The 27,098-nt window shown below is 38.5% G+C and overlaps 1 protein-coding gene across 1 annotated transcript in view; it reads left to right on the plus strand.

The window, feature by feature from the left end:
- Positions 1-17,204: 17,204 nt before the first annotated feature.
- LOC139725778 (uncharacterized) overlaps positions 17,205-27,098 on the plus strand; it is a 65,745-nt gene continuing 55,851 nt past the window's right edge. Inside the window, exon 1 of the mRNA XM_071636860.1 lies at positions 17,205-17,294. Coding sequence (XP_071492961.1) covers positions 17,205-17,294 — 90 coding nt within the window. The remainder of the gene's footprint in view (positions 17,295-27,098) is intronic.

A 27,098-nucleotide genomic window follows, 5' to 3' on the forward strand; every position in this document is an offset into this window, starting at 1 on the left:
CTTAGGCTAGTGATACCTCAGACACTTGGAAAGAATATGGACATTGTATGCTTCACTACTCAACTCTTGAACAATTTTCATTTGAAGATTGTTATTAGTAATGTGAAATTGTTTTTCCTTGCAATGAGATTATATGATTTTGAATTTCTTTTGTAGGAATATTCTCAAATTCAGTCAGTGGTAGACAATGAAATGAATGCAATGCCATTTCAAAAATGTTCGATTATAAAGCTGCTAATTTTCTGGATCTGCTAGTAATATCCTTATAGACTGACAATACAAAATGTTTAATGTTTTCACATCAAAAGTTTTGTGTGGTCCGTGCATTATATTCTTCAGATGAGTCTTGTTCTAATTCGCAGTGTGGTTATATCTTTTTTTTATGGTAACACAGCATTATATCAGCCAGTGATATGAACACTGGGTATAATAGTGATTATGATACAGGATACAGGCAATCCCCGTTTAACAAAGTTTTTGTGACCGGTAGTTTTCTTTCATTACATCAAAATTTCCGTGTAGCCTAAAATTAAAGTATTATAAAGATGTATGAATGATAATTTTGGGACACAAATATTTTCCATTGTTGTAATGAAATTTTGTTGTAACTGGAGTGCACTGTACCCTAGAACAAAAATTACCTTACCTGAAATTGGGGATATCACTGTGTGTAAAACTCAGCATATGTACAACATTGGATAGATATAAAGACATATAAAAACTCCACATACAATTTGTAATGGAAACTGTGATCCTTTTATACATGTAAGTCATCTGACATAGCATCAAATTGGAAATTGAAATAGACGTCTTGGATCATGTGACCAAGTTGTTGCTAATGTAGAAGCCCTGTCATGTCCCAAAAGGATATCAAACACAAAGTTTCTCAACAATTTATGTGGAAATCAACTTCCGTTGCCCCAGGGTAGGCGGGATAGCGTAGTATTCCTCATCTTATTATTGTATATTGAGCAGATTCAGGGAGAAAATGTGTCTTTCAAAATATTGTGCAAATGTGGTCTTTTTAAAAGAAGTATTTGGCAGTCTGGCTACTTAGTTGACTTGGTTTGGAGAGTGTTTACTGCCATAATAGTCGACTCATCAACATTGAAAATGTTGTGAGTCAGACTGTTTTAGTAGGTTAATTGTATAATTTTGCTCAAAGTGTTTATTGATAAGTTGCCATTTGTCTCACTGTGCCATCAGAAGATAGAATATCTTCAGGAATACATTCAATTTGATATAAGGCTCCAATTTGAAGACTAAACAAGAAATACATGAAAGGTGAACATTCACCCTGGCCATCTCTTTGAAAGACGCCCATAAATCTCTATTTTTGTGTTAAAACAGAGCGAGAGGTAGCAATGAATTGAAACTAAGCACAGTCATATGAAAAGTTAACTCTGTGTGCATCTGTCTCGGAGAGTAATTGTAATCAACTTTTATGTGCTCTTGGTTTGAGTCACTCGAGTTTGCCAGTCTTCATGTGCAGAGATTACATCAATCGTCCCTCTCGACTAGTGACAAATTAATCAGTGGAAAGTTTCATCAGTAGGATGTTACCACTCAATTTATGTGATTATTGTGTTATGATGTAAAAGAAGGACAATCATGAGTGCCTTGTAGTCTTGTTTTCATGACATTTGTGTGATTATGTGAATCATGGTCATAGTTTAAACTTGTTATGGTAATCTTTGCTATACTTACATGTACCTGAAATCATTGTAATCTCAATATATCTGTTTTTGTACACATTCTTTTGCTATAGAAGACACATATTTTTGAATAAATGATATCACGGTAATGAGCAAGTAGTAACAGCTATTCCGCAGAGATATTAATGTGTACTAAATATTACTCGTATGATTTGTTGCGGCAACAAAATGACAGTACTCTTGACATACATTTTACCACATGGCCACAACTCATCATGGTAGACATTCTTGCATGTCTACACTCATGTACATGTATTCTTGATACCCTGTTGGCCCATTGTCTACTTTTGTATCACTGATATCAATGAAATTAATTTTATGTTAATGAGAATATATTTTTATATTGTAGTACATCTGTCATACAATAATGACTGTATTGACTTCAGTGTTATATGTCAATTTACTTTTTGAAAAGAGTTGTATTGTTACACTGAATGTTGAGCCAGAACATAAATGTGCTATACAGTGTAATATCAAAAGTGGGACATAATATGGCATACATTTAAAATATGAAGCTATACAAGAATAATCATGTGACACAAATAGATTAGTAATGAAAAATGCTCCAAGAGCTCAAAAAAAGTTGCAATTGCAATCACTGGCTGAATAGATGAATTGTTTTGTTTAAGGACGTTCCTCAGTTAAAGTGAAATCCATGTCATTTTCTTGAAACCTTCCATACCGTAACTTTGACCCATCCGAAGCCCAAATATGTAAATAAAACCATAGGTTCATGTGCTTGTTTTTCTTCTACGGGACTTTGAAAAATATGACTAATCTGCCGTCCTGTACCAAAATGATAGCGTCATGATCAAGACCATGATTGGTAACAAAATCTGCAATGACAAACGTAAATCCCAATAATTCTTTCAAAATCCACGTTATTTTCTCCAAATTTGCAAGAATTGCAGAAAAGGGTACCCAAAACGAGGAAAAGGTTTTAAAGTTAGGGTTTACACTCTCATTCTTCAGCAAGCAGCGCCCTCACGCGGCAGAAACACCGAAATCTCTCAAATCCTTCTCATCGACGTTTTCTGTTGGGGTGAGCAAAAGGACAACGTGCATTAAACTTATGCTGTACATTCAAAACCCATGTCAATTTCACGAAACTTTACCAAATTGTAGACAGAGGCTTACTTATTCCAGAGAAACAATCAAAAGTGGGGGTTCATGTGCTCGTTTTTGTGCTAGCAGCGCCCCCATGCGACATATATCATCGTAAGTCCCCAAAATCTGGTCAGGAACCTATGCAGGGATGCCCTGACAGGGTGGATTCATAAAACTTATGCTGTACATTCAAAACCCATGTCAAATTCATGAAAATTGACCAAATTGTAGAAAAAGACTCACTAATACCAGAAAAACAATCAAAAGTGGGGGTTCATGTGCTCGTTTTTGTGCTAGCAGCGCCCCCATGCGACATATACTGTAGTACGACCCCAAAATCTGGTTAGGAACCTATCCAAAGTCGCCCTAACAGGGTGGGTTCATAAATCTCATGCTGTACATTCAAAACCCATGTCATTTTCACGAAACTTGGCCAAATCATAGAAGAAGGCTTACTTATTCCAGAAAAATAATTAAAAGTGGGGGTTCATGTGCTCGTTTTTGTGCTAGCAGCGCCCTCATGCGACATATATCATCGTAAGTCCCCAAAATCTGGTCAGGAACCTGTGCAGGGATGCCCTGACAAGATGAGTTCATTAGGCTTATGCTGTTCATTCAAAACCAATGTCAATTTCACCAAACTTGACCAAATTGTAGACGAAGGCTTACTAATTCCAGAAAAATAATTGAAAGTTGGGGTTCATGTGCTCGTTTTTGTGCTAGCAGCGCCCCCATGCGACATATATCATCGTAAGTCCCCAAAATCTGGTCAAGAACCTATGCAGGGATACCCTGACAAGTGGGTTCATAAAACTTATGCTGTACATTCAAAACCCATGTCATTTTCACGAAACTTTGCCAAATTAGAGAAGAAGGCTTACTAATTCCAGAAAAACAATAAAAAGTGGGGGGTTCATGTCCTAATTTTTGTGCTGGCAGCATCCCCAGATGATAGAAATCACCTCACCGGACCCCAACATCTGGATATAAACCTCTCGTGGGTGTCCTGATTATAGGTGGGGTTCGTGAATGTCATGCTGTACATTCAAAACCCATGTCAATTTTACGAAACTTTATCAAATTGTAGAAGAAGGGTTACTTAATGCAGAAGAATTGTAAAAATGGGGGGTTCATGTGCTCGTTTTAGTGCTAGCAGAGCCTCCTTGCGACGGAAATCATCGTAAGACCCCCAAATCTGGTCAGGAACCAATGCAGGGATATACCCTGCTAGGATACATGAATCTCATGCGGTTCACTCGAAACCCCATTTTCTTTAAAAAAAAACACACACACAAACAAACAAAAAAACATGTCACAATTGCAGTGATATGGTGAAAAATATTCAGAAAGAAAGGTCCATGTGCGTTTTTGTTATCATTTCCCTTCCACAGCCATAATGATATTATGTGGATGCAAGCGTTGAAAACTCCATATTATTGATATGCACGCTTATTAATTGTTTGTTTGTTTTACCCACTTGCTGTAACCATGCACAAAAAGTGATAGTGGAGGAAGAAGAATAAATATAAGGAAATGGGAGTTTTGGCATTAGTCTGACGGTCCGCCAAATGAAAAACAAATCTTAATACAATGACGTTGATTGTAGATTGCATGTGTTGGTTGTTACAGTGGTTGGTAAAGTGCGTGTTGTAAGCTATGGAGAAGTACCTCCCCCCCCCCCCCCCCCCGAAAAAAAATTGATTTTGTTACACCAGATTTGGTAATGAAAAAAAATAATATATGAATGATGAAAGTGATGAATAGTCTTGTTTGATAACATTTTCGTGGCCTTGTATTTTGTAACCAAAAATAAAAAAAACCCCAATATTTTGTATTACTAGTAAAGACAAGTTTAGATCTAATTTAGATTTTAACAGAGACACTCAGATTGTTTTAGCTGCTAGACCTAAAGATGAAATGTGTGTCATATGCTTGTTTTGTTGTTGTTGTTATTATTGTTGTTGTTGTTGTTTTAACACCTAGTCCAATAGACTAGTGAGCCTTAGACCCCGATTAGGGCCTATAGGCCCTTGGTACCTTAGTACTCGACTTTACCATGTTGATGACCGGATAATGAACTTAATGTCACAAAACAGATCTATGGATTGAAAATGGAAACAGCTCTGTTCCACTTCCAAGCTTCGCGATTCCGTCAATCAGTGTTGTGCTACAATGACCATGTATATGCGGCTCGGACCGCTGAACTTTGCGTGGTATGTACAGATTGTAACGCGTACAGTCGGCACGTGAGCCGAGCGAGGCCGCCCAGCGCGGCTGCCCGGCGCGGCCGCGGTGGGGGGCTGTCGGGTATCCGTACATACACATACCACACTCTAGCTCGATCTACTAGCAGCTGCTCAGCTCAGCTAGCTCAGCTCATCACTCGTGCGTGCGCTTCTACGCTCTTTGTTACGTCACTGACACCTGCGCAGCTAGGATGCGCACAAACTCAACTGAGGAACGTCCTTAAGTTTAAGTAATAGAACTTCCATTATATGGGCAGTGGAAGGGGGAGGGCGTTGTTGTCCCTGCTGGAGACCTCCCCTTGAGCTATTCAGCCCCCCCCCCCCCATTTTAAGATATTCCTTCATCATACTTTGCTTTTTTTAGGCATACTTCTTTGTTTTATTTTTGTTTTGTAATCTCGTACAATGTATGCCTCTATGAACTGAAATATGAATATTAAAGATTGTGAAAAAGGGTAATTGTGGACTGACTTTAATGAAATCGTGTTCAAATTTGTGAAATTCTTCCGTTGAGAAGTTTTCATTGCAACTGATTGACAAATTGCCCTACATCGACGTAAATAAGCACTGAATTGATCAGTGTTTTAGTAGTAGCCATGATAAAAAATCATGGGCGTACATACTCAGACAGGATTCAAACCTATGACCTCCTGATCTCTGGACAGGTGTCATCTCTACTAGACCACAGAGCTTGAGTATGTATGCCCATGATTTTTATCATAGCTACTACTAAAACATTGATCAATTCAGTGCTTATTTATGTTGATGTAGGGCAATTTGTCAATCAGTTGTATTAGTCATGTGTTTCCACTTTTCTTATATGTAAATTTTTGATATGTTTGCATCCAGTAACATTGATGCCTTTTGCAAGCTGCCTCTAGTCTCGATAAGTAGCAACAAATTTTGAAACTTACAGATAGCAGGCAGAATGACCCATTGTCCCATAACAGGAGCGGATCCAGGAATTCCGTAAAGAGTGGCCGCCTTTAGAATTAAAGAGGGGGGGGGGGCACACGCACCCCTCCCCCATTTTTTTCTTGTTATTTTTTTTTGTTTTAACTAAAAAATAAAGGGGGGTGCCCAGTGCGCTCCTCCCTGGATCCGCCACTGCATAACATGAGAATAATGAACTCGTGTCCCAATTCTTTCATAATATTTTCCATTCCTGGCATACCAGTGTAATCTCCGATCTCAGAAAAAAAAGTGTTTTCGCAGTTCCATAGGAAGCAGTGATTACAGTTGAAGCAGCTACTTCATTAAAGTCCCAAGGAATTTCACTTTACTTCAGATCTGTGAAATTTACCATTTACTAGCACTACTTGACAATTGCTAAATCTAACCAATCATTGAATTATTCTGCAGAGGATATTGATGGACTTTTCACTTCTCTTTAGAAGTCCAGAAATTGATATAGATGGAATTTCAGGCACAATTGGGATGAGTAGCATTATTTATGTATGTATGTATATGTATATATATATATATATATATATATATATATATATATATATATATAAACATGTATATATATATATATATATATATATATAACGAGAAGCGGGCTTAGCCTCGTACGTGGTGGGTGCTGCATTATTGGGTATATGTGTGACGGAGGAGTGAATTGCAGTATAGATGTTGCGGTGATGTTCACTATGGCCTTTATTTCCCAAGCTTTCGACTGTGTAACCAGCCTTTTTGAAGGGCTTTTAATGCGTTGGGATTTGCTTGAGGTGTGTGGTGTGGTATCAGAGGGATCCCTCAGATATATATATTTACATATATATATATATATATATATATATATATATATATATATATATATATATATATATATACATACCATGTATATATATATGTAAAGGTAGATATATGTAATATATTCTATATACTAGTATATGCTCATATGAATATATATGTAATAACATAGAACATATATTATTTATATATATCAGATCTAAGTCAGTCTAACCACCAGCGCCTGTGACGATAATTGTGAAAAGCTACAAAGTGTTGTATGTCTTTCTTCCATGATAGTGGTATACTGTACACATAATGAATGCTCGTCTTCTGTTATACAAGTGTTACCGGTGGTCAGCAAGGGAAAGGGTATACTTCGTTTGTTAGGGGGGAATTCTTTTTTTTTTTTTTTTTTTTTTTTGAGGGGGGGGGGGTGGCACATGAAAAGATATAATGCCAGGGCTGTGACGCCTCCTTAATAATGCCCAATGGTAGGTACTTTTGTCTTACAATGTTGTACTGCGTGTACAATCTGTATCTATTGATTTCAATCATTCAAATTTGTTATGATGACAATAATGACACTTAGATCATAACTTCATCCAGGAGATTGTTCACAGCGCAAATGCTCCTCGGCACTTATTGGAAAACGCCAAATTAGAATACATTTTAAATAAGTAATGGGTAAGCTAAACAACCGAAGAGATAAAAAGAAAAAACAAAACAAAACAAAACAAAACAAAACAACCACAAGTATACATAAAAAGGTAAAGGAAAATGAGAAAATATAATGATGATAGGTAATAATGATACCTAAGGGTGATAATGTTAGTGATAATGATGTTGCAGTAATATTGATAACAACGATAATCGTAATCTTCTTGGGGGTTTTTTTAACGCCAAAGGGTGCCTCTTCAGTGATGCTAGTAACACTGATCTCCGAGAGCCCTGCTTTTATACTAATTTACCCCACCATCATCAGGTCAAGAGGGATATAATGGGTGAAAATGGATTTGCTCGGGATGTGAACTCAGCTAAGACCTTCGTTTGAAAGTCCAGAGCTCGTACACTGCAAAAATATCGGTGTAAGATTTAACACCATGGGTGTTAAATCTAACACCGATCAAGTGGGACCACACCTACAGGTGTAGAAAGTATGTTGTGATAGTGTTCGAAAGTGTTTATCTGGCACTTCGTGGTGTTCATTTAACACTGTAGCTGGTTATATTTTTGACACTGCACTGGTGTTAATTCAACAATGACACCACATGGTGTTGATTTGATATTGCTGGGGTTAATGTCAATGGTATAACACCCGTCCAGCTTCAATAAGAGACCACACCATCCAGTGTTACTGTGGTGCAAATGTGTTCACACCTTCTTCTTTTTTTTTCAAAAATCAAGTACTTTATCGGAAAATTCTTGATCGTCTTGTTGAAGTTCAAAATCAACAAAAAGAACAGTAACTAAGTAACTATTCAAAATGACGCCCGGACGTGTTAATATCTAACACCATAGATGAGCACCGAAAATTTAACACCAGCTCGGTATTTCATATTTAACACCGGACTTTTGCAGTGTATCAGTACACCCCCTTCCCCAACAACCCCCGGCTAAATACTGGTTAGTCGTGTCAGTGACATGGTTAAAAGTAATGATAGGGTTAGGGTTAGGTCTGTTGTTAGAGTATGTGGTAGGATTAGGTTCAGGGTTAGGATTAGGGTTGGGGTCAGGGGAAAGGTATACTAATTACTATGCATGGGGTAATTGTCCAGGGGTACTTATCCACAATACTACACATTGGCCTATCGTTTGAATAAGGCGCCAGTTATCGCGGAAACATCAAAGGGTAATCCGACAATTCGTGCCCAAAACAATTAATGCCCCTTGAACAAGATTTATTTGTAGTATTCTATAACATTATGTTGACATTGACGAACCGTGTGAATGAAAAGTGAAGCCTTTAATTCACATTGTTTTGTTACGCTGTAGACCCGATTTCTCTATGCCGCTGCGTATAATATGCAGGCATATACACCATTGTCGATATCACTAATTGTATACATCCGGAAACCGGTGAGGAAAGGGATCGTTCCGGTGGTTTCAGAGCTTTCCTTTGTGTTATTACCGGTTGTACAATTTTCGGGGAGACATATAACTTTTGTGAATTAGAATGAGGAAAGAAAGTTGCTAAACATTGAATAAACGCCAACATAAACATTCGTCCAATGGTCCAAAGTAAAATAAATGTGTGGAGGAGTTTGACGCACTCGCATTGTAAAAAGTACACATTCATTAATGGACATAATATATCATTGTTCTCTATGTTTAATTCTCGTCGAACTCGATGATGTGATTTTAAGATGTCCTAGATTTTATCATTTTTATTGCAAAGTCAATCGTTCATTTTCTGTGTGTCGTACTGCTTTTGTAACATTACCATATTTTGTCGAGTTTCCTTCTGTAGGGAAAGTGACGTATTTGTAAAAAAAATCGTAAATTCTTAACTTCTTTTGTGGAGTGTGTACTTGTAAAGTGGTGGAGTAACATGCCCACTTTACTGTATAGATAATACTGGCGGAAAGCTGAAATATAGTAGCTTTCATACCAAGACATGTAATATAAGTTTATGGAGCAACTTGCCAATTTTAGTGTACATGGAGTTTGTAGAACCAGAAAGCTGAAATCTATTCATTACCAAGATACAATAGGTGCTTGGTACACAGTGTATTACATAGTGCCACCATGCAACCTGGAGGGTGAATGAGTTTATGAAACAAAAGAGGTACTGCCACCCTACTTGAATAGTGGATTTAGTGGCAATGACCGGACAGTGGCAATGACTGGACAGTGACTTAGAGATAGAAAACCACATTAAAGTGGCTGGTATTGTTCTACGTTACTTTGAAGTTTGCCACCCTGTGATGCCGTACAAAGAACCAGAGTACAGCATACATGTAAAATGCTTTGTATTAAGTCTCTTTCTCAATCTCCCCCTCTCTCCCCCTATCTCTCTCTCTCTCTCTCCCTCTCTCTCTCTCTCTCTGCCCCTTTGTCTCTCTCTCTCTCTCCCTTACCATTCATGGTCAGTATTTGTATTAAGTTTTTGTATAAAGTTTCTTTGAGAAGGGTTAGTCAGGAAAGCTTGGGTACCATACCAGAGATAAGTTTATGGGATAGTAGGAGCAGGAAAGTATATTTATATAATATTGACTGGCCCTGAGGGAGGTACCAGAAAATATTGCCCAAACTGAAAGCATATTGCCCGAGTCGAAGACGAGGGCAATATGTTTTCAGTGCGGGCAATATTTATCTGGTACCTCCCGAAAGAAAGGCCAGTCAATATCATAATTATTACCTATCCCCTAGGTAAATTAAGGAAATATGTAAATACGGCTATACACTATGGATTATGATACAGATCAAGCCACATTTGACTACCTGTAGACCATCAACATGTTGAATAATTGCAAAATTGTTCATCAATGTATATCATTCAACTCCAACTTCAAAGATACATGTAGTTGTAACAGGCAAACTTCAAACTTCTGAACGTTTTACACTTTATTTTTACTTCTCTGCTTAAAGTTTGAGAGTTGTAAATCTGATGGTCACTGTGCTATTGCTGATCACAAATGGACTAGTCATTGCCTAGTGCTGCTGTTAGTGGTCGACCTTGTATGAGTTGATTTATCAGCGTTCTTCTGCGGTGCGTATAACTGACACCCTGGACGTCCTGGAATGTTTTCTTTTCGTGGTCGATCGGAGGTGGGGAGAGAGATTCCACTTTTTCTCTTCCCACCTCCCCAAACCGGAAGATTGCACTGCTTGCTCATACTGTTACTGTTACGCAGCGACGTGGCGAAAAGCATATTGACTGCTGACCTTTAACCCTGCAAAATAACAACTCCTGACCTTTAACCCTGCAAAATAACAACCGGAATTGCCTCCCCAAACTCCATCGTATAGGTAATAATATAGTATATATTAGAGTTGATACTGGATCAGTCTCTCTCCCCAGGGAGGTGGATTCCCACCTCCCTGCTCTCCTCCCCAAGCCCCGTGAAGTGGAAGGACGTGTTCAAATTTCTCAGAGACCAAGCTGTTATATACTTGAATGTTTTAGTGGAGAAACTCAACCTTTTGCATCTATACACCGAATTCCGTCCTGACATAACTAAGTCATGTCTACTGTACATCAGTTCAAAGTTGATAAGATGTTTCGAATGATATTTTATGGACGCTTTGCTGTACATTCGAAACGGTCTGTTATAATTATATTGGTCGATCTAAGGAGGAGTCAAATGACCACTTAGTGTTTTGAGGACCAGACATGCAGCTTTTAGAATGTGCAGCAATCCCGAAGCAACTTTCATTTGGACAAAGACCCCCCCCCCCCCCCCAACTGTATAGATGTTTCGAATGATATTTTATTGACGCTTTACTGGACATTCGAAACGGTCTGTTATCATGTTGGTCGACCTAAGGAAGAGTCAAATGACTACTTAGTGTTTTGAGGACCAGACATGCAGCTTTCGGAATGTGCAGCAATCCCGAAGTAATTTTCATTTGGACATGGACCCCCCCCAACTGTATGTGTGAGTCAACTCAACGCAGAGATGTCTTCAAGTCATCATTCGCGGCTCCTCTTCACTTCATGAACTGAGCGCTCCAACGAGATTCGCCATCAGTTAGCATGTTAAGTTGACCGCGAGAACTGTATTTGTGAGCATTTTGCGCGAAAATTGAATGGTAGTGCATGACCCAATCCCCTTCATTGAATATCAGAGTGGACTTATATGTGAGTACATTCTTATCTCAGTCATTTGTATATGTATAATAACTCTTTTTATTTTCATGGTTCAAAGAGATCAAACTGATTGCTCTGATGCGTGACCTTGAATAAATCTCAACACCAACAAGGTGATTAATGTAATCCAATGTGTACCACATTGTCTTTGTCACTGCTTTGACGCCCACATATTTGGTTTGTTTAATGTTTCTGTGTGATATATCCATTTGGATGAGATTATGTATTCGGGGTGAGAATAAGCCATCCTGACAAGTGACTTTATTCTACACGTACACACATACACTAACACCCCCCTTACATACTCACCTGATCTATCTGCATTCACTTAAGCCATGCTTTTTTTTTTTTTTGTTATGTTGATGCTGATGGTTTTTCCTTTTCTTTTTCTTTTCTTTTTTTTTTTTTTGGGGGGGGGGGGACTTGTCTGTTGGTCTCTCAATGTTCATAGGTTGCAAAGCAGAAAAATGTTTGACAAATTAATGAAAATGAAACCGGCTTCAATTTACGCATAATTTGATGGTTGATTACTTGCGTGGAGCATTTTAATATTTTAGTTTTGTATGTTTTCATGTATCATAGTTCAGCAAGTTTCGATGTACTAAAAATGTGCGATGATACGTTTGTAATGTTCGATTTATTTGTATCTGATTACTACCGTGTATGTGTTTGAGTTTGCCGTGATTTCTGCTACTAATGTTCGAAATGCTTGTAGGGTTGCCCACTTCCAGCACTTCTGTATAGTATTATGAAATGGATACGCTTGAACTTCACACGCAGTCCACATGTAGATTTTATCTGTGTACGTCCCACCCCCCTTCGCGGAAACGTTTTCTACAATGGGGGGGGGGGGGGGAGCAAATGAGCCCCAATGCAAAGCAAATGCAGTACCTTGCAGGCCCGTAGCCAGGGGGGGGGGGGGGGTGCGTCGGGTGCGTACGCACCCCCCAAAATTCTGAAAGGTCCACTTTTTCATAATAACGGTTTTTAGCAATTCTCAAGATAACAATCCAAATAAATATAAAGACACATTATATGCTACGTAAATGTGGAAGAGTACGTTTAACAATGTTAAAAATAATTGTACGAAACCCTTTTGTTGTATGAACCATCGGATCGCCCCCATGCACACAAACACAAATATTATGTATCAATTTGTGCGAGCTATTACATATTGAAAACTTTCGGTCATCTGCGAAGCCGCGCTTCCGCGCGAACGCTACAACACGTAAAACGGGTCAAAAATCGACGCATTTTTCCACAAAATCTGCCATAACTTTTGAAGTGTTTAAGAAGCAAACTTGGGGCGCCCGGATTCTGAAAGTGGACACTTTAGGGATTATTTATGTGTATATATCTTTATTGTAACATTTGTAGCAGTGACGCAAATTAGATCAGAAAAGTACCTTATGAGTAGAATTGTCTATGGCGAACAGTCCAAATTTGACGAATTTGAGCATATTTTGCCGTCTTGCAATTCTTCCAGACGGGATATCTCGAGAACGGAAGATCGCACAAACTTGGGGCGCACGGTTTCAGAAAGTAGAGGTTCTGCCCATTTTTGTGACATAAAAATCTTGTCCATTGGTTGAGCAGTCCTGACGCAAATTTGCAGTAAAGCTAGACCAAGGAGGTACCCTCCTTGGCTAGACTACCCATTCACAATTGCTGTCATAGGGAACGTGTACAATCCATACAGAACTATCACGTGGCGAGACTACCAACGAAAATTTGAGCCGTTGACCTTCACTGTCTGCCGTTGTCAGCAGTGTGAATTCCTGTGATTTCAAGCTTTTGTTTCTCGCCAAATATCATTTTCAACGCAATATCCAGATACAGTTGTATGTGAGACAATATTATCTAGATACATAGCAGCCTTATTGACAACATAACTGTTAAGTTTGGGAGCAAAAACGACCAAATACATTCCACATTCCATCCATTCTCATTTTTCGATGATGGCTGTAGTCGGACTGGTGCATTTCCTTCGGAGGTGGTAATAATGTAAGTAGTTGCAACGGTCACCTTGCCACCTGCTGTCTGCAATCGGGCGCTTATATACACGTGTTGTACACAGGTAATCAACTGAAATAATGTTGTAAAGGAATGATAAGGTCATAGACTATATCATTTCAACTGTAGATTTAACCCGATTGCACTCATGCATATCCATTACAACTTTGACGTTGATAACGAGAGGGTGGTGAAATTGTTCGCCAGAAAGCATCCCAGAAGACTGGAACTTCAAACAATGCTTAAAGACTGGAAAAAGACTAAGCGAAGATCACACTGCACAAGTGCACATTCAAAGGACCTGCAAATGCTCCCCTCTAACTCCTGTTATGTAATCATCATTTTCTATTTTGGATGATTACTTGCCTGTCTCAATATATTGTTGATTATTATAGTTAGGTATACATTTTCTCATGTTGTGACAGTTCGATTGGTTCTCATTTTGAAGTGAGCCAAAACCTAAGAACACTCTCACTTATAATTTCCAAAGAGTATTATGCAGGCACGCAAACTCAGTTTAGTTGTATTTCATTTAAATGTAATGGGTAAGAGGGTATGAGAGAGAATGCTGAGCTATGAAGTAAAATGGTAAAGTAAAAAGTTTGTCAGATAGTATTACAAAAGCCTGAATATTGCAAGAGCTCCGGAGTAAAAACAGTCAGGGAAAAACCCTATGTATGATAACATTGTGAGATCGTTAGACTGCATTGTGACGCGTCGTTATTTAATCTACATTCTTTATTCATATTTTTCATAAAAAACACAGGTAATGAGCCGGATTGGGTTAAAATTCTCACTTACAGCTTTGCAGAAGTCCGAGTCAACAGTATCACACAGTACAATGTACTTCAAGACGTATTAGTACAAACGATTTCTTGAGCCTGCACCGTTTCAGGCTCTGTTCTGGATACGGCGGTAGAAACTCATTCTTTTTTGTTGTTTATTTTATCATTATTTACTAATCTCTTTTCTAACTTACAGGTAGCGGATTTCTTTGCAGGCCAAATTCGGAAATGTAGTGTTGATTATTACTTATACATTTTCTCATGTTGTGACAGTTCTATTGGTTCTCATTTTAAAGTGAGCCAAAACCTAAGAACATTTTCACTTATAATTACCAAAGAGTATTATGCAGGCACGCAAACTCATTTTAGTTGTATTTCATTTAAATGTAATGGGTAAGAGGGTATGAGAGAGAATGGAAAGTGCTGAGTTATGAAGTAAAATGGTAAAGTAAAAAGTTTGTCAGATAGTATTACAAAAGAAACTCATTCTTTTTTGTTTGTTTATTTTATCATTATTTACTTATCTCTCTTCTAACTTAAAGGTAGTGGATCTCTTTGCAGCCCAAATTCGAAAATGCCTAGAGACAGCTAGTAACCAAATATGCTACTATAATTTGATAAATAAGAAATAACCATTCCAGTATGTATCTTAGTGTGCACAGTAAGACAGATCAAATCAAATAGGAAAGCATCTGAGCACTAAGCCTGAGGTCTAAATTTGCACTCAACTTCTTCCAATGGCTAACGGATGTTTAATTTTTGAATTTCACTGACCTCCAAATTTCAAAAAGAAAACCTTCTTAGCATGATGGTTAATATGACATTTGACTGATATTGGAGATGTTTGCGAATCGGATCTACTACCTTTGATATTATTAAATCTAAAATGATTATTTGAAAGTTCGGAAATGCTGGAAATATCCTACCACAAGGAGGCAAAATATAAATGGTTCACATTTACAATTCATTTTGTTTTAAAAATTTTCTTATTTATTTTCGTTTTTGACAAACTCGCATACCAACGGCTGATATACTGTATAGTAAAGTGAATGTTTCATCTTCCAAACAGCATCCAATGGGATGGAAAACTCCGACTGAAAGGTGGACACCGTGACCATACTCGCTAAAGAAAACGCGTAATAGGGGTCGTTTTTTCTCACGGATTAGATGGAAAGTGTGATGTACGAGCGTATAATCAAAGGGTATCAAAAAGGCCGAAATTTGGGAAAATGGTATATTGTTCAATCATGATGAAGTACTTCTTTAGGGTGCAGGAAACATTTAAGGAATACTTGTTTTTAAGGCCCGAAAAAATCATATGATCATTACTCGTTTAGGGGCCATTTTGAAAGTCCATGTATGAGCATGGTGTCCACCTTTTAATTGTCGCTACCCCTCCCGGGACAGTATCAAAGGACCGTTTTGTTAATTAACGCAATCCCCCCTTCCTTTAAAAATCCTGGCTTCAGGCCTGCTAACGCGGGTATACAATAGAAAAAATAAAAGTTAAAACAACACCAGGAAAATCACTATTTTCAATTTTGCGGCGCGCTACGCGCGCGCTACGCGCGCAGAGTCTCGAACACAATTAAACTTTGCAACTTCCTGGCAAAATGAGTTTTTACTATTTCCTAGATGAAATACCGTAACGCGATTGCATGCAACAGACAAAAATACAAATTTCCTCGAGACTTTAAAACGTCATTAAAACAGTCAAAATTCACAATTTGCGGCGCGCTTCGCGCGCAAATTCCACAACTTTTGTAGTTCGGTCGTCCAAAGAATATATATATATATATATATATATATATATATATATATAATTGTATGTGTGTGTGTGTGTGTGTGTGTGTGTGTGTCATCATTGGTATTGGTACCGAAGGTCCGTTTTTCTAGTGACCGCACCCCCCCTTGAAAAATCCTGGCTACGGGCCTGCCTTGCAAGGTACTATCCATGGACTATGGGCGGAGTTTAGAGCGCTACTTGCCATTGGACAGTAGAATCTCGATCAGAAAGTATCCGCACCGACTGTCCAGACGATTGCCCGCAGAATTCGGCATCTTTTTATTCGTAACCGCGGATAAAGCGAAATATCTCTTCTTAGAAATCAGCGTGTGGGCGCGTCTTCTTCTTATCTGCTATACAGTACTTCTTTGTGTTATGTTTTTATTGTCTTACGTAATTAGGGGGGACACTGGTAGGGAGTAGAAAGCCGCGTACGCTGAAAAGGCGCGAGTGTACTAAGTAATCTCTTTGAAGGGGGAATCATAATATTTGGTCACATGACAAAAACACACGCCAGGAGTACAACGTGCTGGGTCAGACCGGCAAGTCGTGGGCTTGTAGTACGGACGCCGGTGAGAACGTGGGCGGGGATGGACCACTGGTGTTGTAGTGTGGATATGGCTCGATATTAGCTCAGAGGAAAATAATTGTTGTTCTTGTGCGTTGCAGACTTCTTCCTTTCCCTGACTGTGTGCCACGATTCATCACGAGCACTTGGGTGACTGCACTGTGCTTCGACGAAGCTGATGTATGCAGAATATTTTAGCAAGTTTACTGTAGAGCGCAAGCGCATAATTATCATCTAACCACTTGAATTGAATCTCACGATGTAAATATTTTATGAAAACAGAAGTTGGCATTACATGACCTTGCCGTAGGAACTCTCAACACCTCATCCCGTGTAGACACTCAAGTTCAGCTTTTCTTGCCTATGAACTGTAAATCATCAAATTCCGACAAGGAGTTGTTCTTTCTACTGTCTCAGCGGCATTTACTTCACGCAGCATGGCTTCACCGACCCCTACAGCGAGCCATCGGGCGTGGCTCTCCGTTCCCATCGTACGACTGTATCTCCTCGCTCTCCTCTGCTCTGAGGCAAGTATGAATTTCTTATTGAGCTTTTAAATCGCTATTTGGGATTGCCGCGACATCGAATATTAATCGCATTTGCGTTCAGTCAAGGCTAGCGTAAAATTATTCATAAAGCTCTTTATCATAACAAGAGAAGTTAAGCTCCTCTTCTTTCAATAATCCAGCGATACTGATGGTGACAATACACCTGTATCTCACGTTTGGCTCGTTTCCGAATCTGTGTTCATGAAGACCTAGCGACGATACTGCAGTCGACACATGTCAAAGGTCCTTGCAGTGACAAGCTAGCTGCCTTGATCGCATGTGACAGATTGAGATGTAAAGTAGGTCGAACCGTGCCCTCTGTATCGTCTGCATCTCTGCTGGCATGGGGCTGACCACTTGTGCTTGGGTCAGCGTGTGAAGAGAGAGAAGGAACTCTCTGTGAAAGTAAGGGACATCCATCCCATCATCGTGATGAACATCTTGCCATCATCCGACCAGCTGTAGTCCTCTTGAATTCCTTGCTGCGTCCGTGCTGCATAATGACTCATCCACCCTCCAACAGCCACCCCACCCCCATTAACTCATCACAACCACCACCCCCATTAACTCATCACAAACCCCACCCCCATTAACGGCATCACAAACTCCATATGCCCGTGTTCCCATCGCACATGAGTTAATTACATGGTTCCGCACAGACACATTATTCTGTTTGATACATAATTCATTACCCATATACAGAAGTATCATACTGAACCACCGAGAAAAACGTGCAGTGATTTTCGATTGGATGAACCCAGACATGGCTACGTCAATCCACTGTATAGCAGTGGCCGACGAGATACCCCGAATACGTCCGAAAGGGTATCCTCATTAAAACATTCAGAATGTGAGTTTTCGTTATTATCTCAACTATCAATCAGGCCGTAAATGTAAGTCTCTTGCTAAGGCGTTCTGTGTCCCCAAACAGGTTTCTCATGGACATAAAACGGTCAACTTATTTTACGAGAAAGAGATGGTGAAAGATAGAGGGAGGAAGAGAGACAGAGAATATAGTAATTATTTGCTTTATATGCCACAGGGACGTTTTTATTTTAAGATGTAAAAACTATATATACGGAAATTGAAGTACTCCACTAATTTGTTCGCAGGTATCGTTCCCATTAAAACAATTGTAGTTTGTTTCTGTTGTTTTCACCAAACATTAATTCGCCTATATCTTGCATCGATTATAGAGTCTATTCTAGATAGATATGTTTGAATGCATATACATGTGAGGCAGGGTGGGGGGGGGGGAGGTGAATTAGTGAAATCTTGTCTCAATCTGTTTATCTGCTGATGAAATTCATTCCACTTTCCTCTGTTGGATGAGATGAGGAATGGAATACAAACCCTACAATCGTTAATACGTGTAATATTGTGTGCAGCACTCGTGTTTGTGTCAGCGGTGAATTTCCCCATACCTTACGATGTCTGTAATCGAATGAGATATAATCGGGTTAGGTGATCAGTAGTGTGTTTGATATCACCCGAGTCCCACCACTGCGCCTGTTTCCTGATATATCTCAAGTGACTTTCAAACTTGTTTGGAGGATTTTTCCACTTTTTTTTGGCAACTTGTTTAACCCTTATGTGCTACGTGAGATAATACGAGTTGTTGTAGAGGTGCTGAAAAATTGAGTTAAGCCCACACTTCGTGAGTAATCAACCCACTTACGAGCAAATTGTATATTACCAGTATATACTCCACTCTCTAGATAGAGAGGTCGGGAAGGGGAGGATGAAGAGAGAAGAAAGATATAGACAGCACTCGAAAAGACATCTTCAAATAAACAAGCCTTTAGTCAAGTATGCAGGCAAATGGACCGGAGACATAATAGGTGATATTTGGTTGTAGACGATAATAAGCAGTCAAAATGGTACACTTCTTTTATCGATGTTATATCTATTTATTTGTTCATTAGCAATGAAGTAATTCATTTGTCTATTTATTGGTATATGAGACTGATCAGCAGTGCAGAACAGAAAAATATCAGTAAACAGGTTTACAAATGTGTTGAATATGAACAATAATAAAAATACATAATATATACAATCACATATGAAATAATAGCTTTGAAATTCCACATAAACACAAATGCAAATTCAAATACAGTTCATAAATATTAAAACTCATGATACATTAGTTTTTGTAAACACATTGAATTTAACACATATTTTTTATGTGCTAAATGAATTTGTACGATCATTCATGCTTGAACAAGTTAGACGAAAAAAATGACACTGAAACACCCATTCCTTCCTTCACACACATACAGGCATTCATTATTCAGAGTCATCGTATACATAAATTAACCAGTGGGTAATACCATGGACCTTACGGAACAACTGTTATTGATATTTCTGACTTCAGAGCAACAGCGATGTGTTCGTTTATCACGCAGTGTGATCTCTTATTGAGAGTTAAAGAAAGGCCGCATTTACCAGCGTATTATACGACGGATTTGTCACCTTTCATAAATCAGTGCAATTGAATGACAATTTAATTGATAGTTTGCTATGTCCTTGTAGGGTTAATGGCTACCCAAGCAATCCCACATCTAGTATTTACTGTCACAATGACAGCAGCTTTGACGGAAATCATGAGATATCACAAAATGTAATAGACTTGCTCTGTTTTGTCTGAAATGTGCATTTTGTTTGTCTCCTAAACACGGAAATAATATTTTTGGGAATGCGGGGTGGATTTGAAACCAGTCATTCATGATGTTAAAAAAATGCTGAAATATCATGCTCCTTTGGCTTCAGATAGACGTAATGATAGCTCTCTAAATTACCAAACAGTGGTCTGTACTTTCTTTTCATGTTATATTTACTGTTTGAATCCGTATATAGCTGCATATCCGTGCTGCGCTATTGTAGTTGAAAACAACCCACTTACATGACTTATAGACAGGCGTTTTTAAGGAGGAAACTGACAATGGATTAGAAAGTTTCGATGCTCGCGGAAGAGTAGAGATAAAAGGATGATAAGAGTATAGATCATTCCAATAACTACAACGAACGATTTAATGGTACCATAGGCAAATTGATCGGAAAGGCTTGCTTGGTGATGGATCAGACCTCTTCATCATCTTTTTACACATGCAGTGTAAAAGTTCACGATTGCATTTATAACACTGACAAACTGATAATAAAAGGTCAAAAAAGAAGAAAAATCAGAGGGAGTGATCAAGCTGATCATGGGGGGGGGGGGGAGGGACAGAGAGAGAGAAAAGAAGATACTGTAATCAGCTTCTTTTTCAACTTTTTCCACGTTTTTCCTAATGATAATCCGTGATTTTTTTATTTCTTATTATATCGAAGTAATAGGGACAGAACAAAGTCTGAAAATTTATAAGAACAAATTCCTTTCAACACAGCTTTATCACATACAACGAAGGAAATGTTTTATTCGGTATTTCTTTCTCTTTCTCCATTATACTTTCAATTTAAAGTAAAATCTATCAACATCATGGATTCCGTGACTAGATTTATTATCCCAAACTACTTATATTGAACACATCTACGTGCGACAGCCTTTAAAGATACGTGATATTTTCCTCTTTTGGGGGTGATTTTGTTTCTAGTAACTTGGTGCTCTCTCTAATGGTTTGCGTTTTGGTTGAGATAGGGATGCAAGTTTTAACTTTTGCCCGATAATTAGAAATTTATTTGATGAAAATTGGTTTTGAAATGGCTGAGAAATCCAAAAAACAAAGAGGTCCTGTAAAAGGTTGGACCCACCTTTTATCAGGACCACTTTGTTTTACTTTGGCTTTGGATTTCACAGCTCAGCCATTCCAAAACCACTTTGCATCAAATAAACTTAGAATTCTATGCTCTTTAAGAATATGATTGGTTTTTAATTATCGTGCAAGAAGTTGAAACCAGCATCCTCATCTCAACAAAAACCATATCATCCCTTTAGCGGACTGACACTGTCTGTAAAAGGAAGACACATCATCGCGACAATCAGGCTGTTGTCATTCTCACATTCTCACAATGATGTACACAGGCACCCAGCAATAACTCAGACATGCACAAGATTTTAACGTCCTCAACAAACACGCTGGTGTCTGTGAAAGTAATTTCTCCGTGTTAAACACAGCTCGCCTTTCCCATTTTCACATGAATTGGCTCCCTCAAATTGAAACGACACAACTTACTTTCTGTATAAGTCCCTGGCAAAATCGCTTGACGCATTGCAAAAAATAGACACGTGAAAAATGAGAGTATAAACCATTCCGGCCTTGGAACCTTAAGTGGGCTATAGATACATGTAATTATTATAATAAAACGAAGAAAACTGAGCAATATGTTGGTCCCAGACGCATAAAGGGTGGTGTGGCATAATGACGTCATCACACCTAATTTGCATACGTGACCTGTGATAGGTATTGTTTTGTGAATACACGCGAAATCATGTATTTCCTTTTAACTATCACCGTTCTTTCGTATTTTGTTGTTGTTGATTAGTGACAATTGACATGATTCTTCAATGTATGGAAGTTTGTTCTTTTTTTCATAAGTCGCTTATCTGGTAGGTCTGGTATTTTAGCATGAATGATTATACACATTTTATAGAAATGACATTATTTTACGGCAGGGTAGAACAAGACTTGCAGAAGAAGGAGAAGAAAAGGAGGATGTATACAAACCTTTTCTTGTAGATATTTCTACAGGGATGGCGTCTTGGAGATCATTGCAACTATCGCGGGAAAAAAAATGAAATCCACTTTCCCTTTTTACCATTGTTTACGACACATAACTGTCTCACTCTCTGCACATGTCAAACTTTGTTTGAAAAATAACACGTTCAGACAGAGGTTACAGCAACAATATCTTTTCTAGATTTCTGGGACAATCAGCATTGATTTTCAAGTCTACGTTATTTATACAGCAGCATCATATTATACAATTGATGACAGAGGGAGGAGTATCTTCTTGAAGTGTATGTTCTGCCTAATTTTATCTGATTTAAATTGATGATGTCACAGAGTTTGATTATTCACATCTGGCGATGGTGTGACCTCCCCTCCCTCCCCGTATACTAAATATAATAGTTATGTGCAATATCGTTTGAATGATTAATCAATGGCAGTTATTCTCCCTCCCAAACTGATGCAACGTAGAGCTCAATGATTCTGGTATCCCTCTTCTTATTCCAACATATTAAATATCTCCCTGCGTGTTTGAAAATTGAGTTGATATTCCTTACTAGAGAGAGATCTTTCCAAATGTTGTAGGACATGCTCAAAGTCCCACGAAACATACATTCAAAAGGAGCGATGAAAATATAGTCACGTCGATATATATATAATATGTATATTACTAATCTTTTCAATATTATACGCTGAGTATTTAATAATTGGCAGCGCAAGGCACTTCAGTTGCGTAAAGTAAGAATATCTACAGCCGTGGTTAATCTCCGACACTCTATGAATAATGCCTGATGTTTGTATAATAGAACCGTATGTCTGACTTATTACTACGTATTAATTGAATTTGGCAGTAAATTGGCATCTCGAATGTATCGTTATAGTGTAGTATAGTCTCAGCATATTGGTCAGTGCGAACGTATCGTATAAAATCAACGGAATTTTTATCGTGATATGACACAATCTCAATGGATGCTGGGACAGTTAACTACCAAAAGTATAAAGACTTGCTAATTGCATAATCAAGTTCACTGAACTGTGATATCTCTCTTGATCGTTTGCCACGGTGTACACGCTGCGTTAATTTGACTGATATTATGGAGCTACAGCTCAAGTTATGGTCATATCGATATGAAAGTAGAACAGACCCCGATGATGTAGCAGTGCGATTAAGGTTGAGAAGAACACGGACTCCGGAGGCAACTTTCTAGTAGCTTTGAAATAATCATGCTCAGAGGGGTCACTAATCTCAAATGTAAACACTTTCTGCAACCTTTCATCGACCTACAAGCAAGAAAAAAAAAGGGGGGTAGAAAGTAGACCCCCCTCCCCCCCAATCACCACCATGAAACCGTGGTTGGATCTAGGGTTGTTGCGCAAATTCAATGTCTTTCCTCCCAGTTATAATCAGGAAAGTGACACTTCTTTTCACCTCCTTGCAGTATACTGTATGGCCTCCATCCAGGTCATTCCTCACCTTACGTCCGTCTCGGATATTGCCTTGACCCCTTTCCTCAGCCCCCAGTAAACACCCTCTTCTTGAAGTTGAAGTTCTTACTGCTTCGGGGCTGACTTGATGGCTATTCTTCTTTTTTAAGTGAAACTCCGCTCCATGCATCATGCTCTCGTTAATCGGGGTAGGTACAGGTGCACCGGTAGAGTTTCATAAGATAACGCAGCAGTCACGGCGTAATGAATGTTGGTAACACATTTTGACAGCTATGGAAATTGTGAGCCCCTTAAAAACTTGCTGTAAGTCAGTTCAACCAAGGAGGTATCATACCTCCTTGGTTCAACTCTAGAATAATTTGGTGGGAAAGAGTTTCCTCCTTTTCGAAAAAAAAAATCATTTGAGGTTTAGTGTTTATAGCTTTTCAAGTTTGTAAAGCTGCGCATGCTCAACAAAAATCATTGCAAGACATCTTGGGATATATAAGCTTGGGATATATAAGGGATATATATTTTTATATCCTGCATCTGACTCGTTGTTAAACGTTATTATAATATTTGTAATAACCATAAAGTGTATCTATTTTTGTTCCCTTTTTTTTTGGATCGAGACATATACAGATATTGTCTTTTTTCTGTTTTCCTTTTCGGCGTTGCTTGCTGTAAAGAACTATGCAGGCTCTCAATTCTATATGATCTTGCAAATCGAACACGAAACTTAAATAATACTGATGAACAATCAGAAATGATATCTCTAAACATTAAATTTGCTGTATATTTTAGGAGGCGTGCAAATTAATGTATCTAATTAATCTACGTGTAGAAGCGATGAAATTAGATGAGAACGTTTATTAACGAATATTGTTGGATTAACCTTTTCAACTTCACACATGTCAAAATACTTGGAATCCAGTTTCATTCACACTAGTTGTTGCTAGTTTGGGCAAGGCTCTGACAAGCTTTCTTGATTGTCGGGAAACAGACATAGGAAGGAAGATTATGACCGTGGAGCTATATACCTGTATAGCTCCACGGTTTGACCAAAACACGTCTATATTATAGCGTGCAGTATACTACGTCACATCATTGTGCAACAGAGCCACGCATTCTCCCAGTGATTGGTATTACAGGCAAGCCCATGCACTACGCTCTCACTGACAAAATACGGCCAAGAATATTGTTGAGTATATGAATTACGTTACTTCAATTTCAAAGCAAATTACAGATTGTTTACTTAGTTTTGTCGAGTGAAAATGCAGTGAATTTGTACTGCACGAGTGAAGAGAGTGAAGTGTTTTAAAATGATGTGTTGTTTTCGTTTTGTTTGTTTGGATGGGTAGCTTTTTTTTTTTAATTCAGATTTATTTCTCGACACAACCGAAACTAGACTTATTAGACATATTTAAAAAGTATTAAGGATGGAAGCGTCTGGCCAGCTCCGCGACCGTGAACCTTTCCTCAGGCAGCTCTTCTTTGCCTTCTCTCCGCGGCCTTACCGTATATGGGCATGAGAGAATCAGCGGTAAAAGTATTTTAAATGTCACCGTTTAAAATCATAAATATTCATAGCCCTCATCACTCCTCTCTCTCTCTCCCCCTCTCTCTCCGGAGGGCGGGATTTGAATTACGGTGGCGAGAATGGTTATTGCTGTTTTCTTTATTACCTGCATGTTGTTAAAAGGCTTCGTATCTTTTGTGGGTTAATGCCCATTATGCTTTCGACGTAGCTGTCTTTTTTTTTTCTTTTCGATGTCAAGTTATTAGAAACACCGGTGACATCACAATACAGAAAAGTTTAAATTATCATGAATAGTTAGCTTCGATAACCTATGAATGTATCTAAACCACGGGTACAAGGTCTTGAATATAGTCTTGTTTCATGTCCTCGTATAGATTTTTTGTTCTCTGATTCTCATATACATGTAACTAAAGTTGTAGCTTTTCACAGCACACCTGTTTGCTGATCAGACACAACCCCTATCTCTTGTTCCTCGTAATTTACTAGCCCTTGATTGTTCAAGCACCAACCTATTAACGGTTTGAATAACTCAGTCACCAAGATGATCGTCTGTACACTAGACTAATAAAAATCTAGTTTTGCCAGGAAATTTCGGATAAAAGATCAGTGACTTCGCACTTTGCAGAAAGGTGACTGGTGTAAATTACATGAAGCTACAAGTAAACAAACACGTCTCCAATCTGATCCATAATGTTACACAATGGCCCATATAGGACTCTTGAGCGTTATACGTTGGCGTGTGTTCCGCTCGCGTCTAAATTCAGTGCGGTATTCCGTCGATAGTTGGTTTTGAAAGTCAGTGTCATTGCAGTGAGAAACATAGACGCAAGGGACTTAATATTTTAATAATAATCGCTGTTTTTAGCTTGGTTTTATCAAATGTTCAAAATGTGAAGTTCATCAAAGTCATCGTAGAAGCAAAATCACAGCTAAAATCAAGCCCGTCCTCAGCTGCAATGAGGTAAATGACCCGGCTTGTTTTGATTGAGTTAATACTCATCCAAAACAAGCCTGGCGTGCTAATGACCCCAAAGTCAAGGAGCCGAGACAATTTCGTTAATGATTAACCGCTACGTGCCGACATGATTGTAAAGGGTAACCATATTGACAGCCTTCTTTTAAATTGGCGACTTTTGTGTTGTCTGTACGACACCAAACTCTCTCTCTCTCTCTCTTTCTAGAGCAGACCTGGAAAAAAATTAGTCGAACGACTTGACGGTATCTGATTCCGTCCCTGATATTAAATTGAATTGTATATAGCAATTTAATGTTATGCATGAGATTAACTGTAACGCTACATTCAATTCCAAACGCATTCATGATGCGATGAAGACATCAGGACGCAATGAAGGCATCAGTGCCGTCGATGGCGAGCGTGCTGCCTGCGGTCCCTTTCTTCAATATCATACGTCAAAGGGTCATCATCTCGTAATTGGATATTAAGGTACAAGAAATAAGTAACAAAATAATAGAGATAGGTCCTATCACAACCTGTACTTAGTATTAAGACGGGTGCACTAATCTCCGATGTCAAACGTCGTCTGTCCTTGTACTATTGTTATCACGATGTACGAAATAACTAGGCTGCAAAGTCAAGTTTGTTTACGGTAATACCACCTTATAGTGTTAATACAGGAGATGATTGTGTTGCCAAATTGTGGATTCAACTGACTCTTTGTCTGATTTTTTTTTTTTTTAAACTCGGTCAAGACTGTAGGCACTGGTGATGAGATTTACATTCTTACCTCAATACATCACCTGTTTGCATTAGCTTTGCGAAACATTCTGTCTTGAGATACATTCGCAATATAGGTTAAATATATGAATCACGGAGGTCGAGAAAAAAAAAAACAGAACATGTGTACAGAACTCGAATGGAGTACAATATTTTCCAGGTATCTTCTCAGTTAGTGTAATATCGGAGCAGGCAGAATTAGCTAAGAAATTAATGCTTTGAGTTGAGTTACCTGGTTGCAGTGCTGACTGTTCGAGTTCCGTGAAAATACCATATTACAAAATGTGAGAATCAATTACACTGACATGCAAAATATTCCTCTGATATAAAATGTACTTCATTGAAATCAAGTCCGTTTCCTAATAAGATTATCGAATTCATACAGGCACAAGCCATTACTGACGGTGATTTACAAGGCA

This window comes from Diadema antillarum, unplaced genomic scaffold (genome assembly GCF_040938485.1).
Source record: "Diadema antillarum isolate AM-2024a unplaced genomic scaffold, OU_Dant_1.0 seq00000059_RagTag, whole genome shotgun sequence".
NCBI classification, from domain to species: domain Eukaryota; kingdom Metazoa; phylum Echinodermata; class Echinoidea; order Diadematoida; family Diadematidae; genus Diadema; species Diadema antillarum.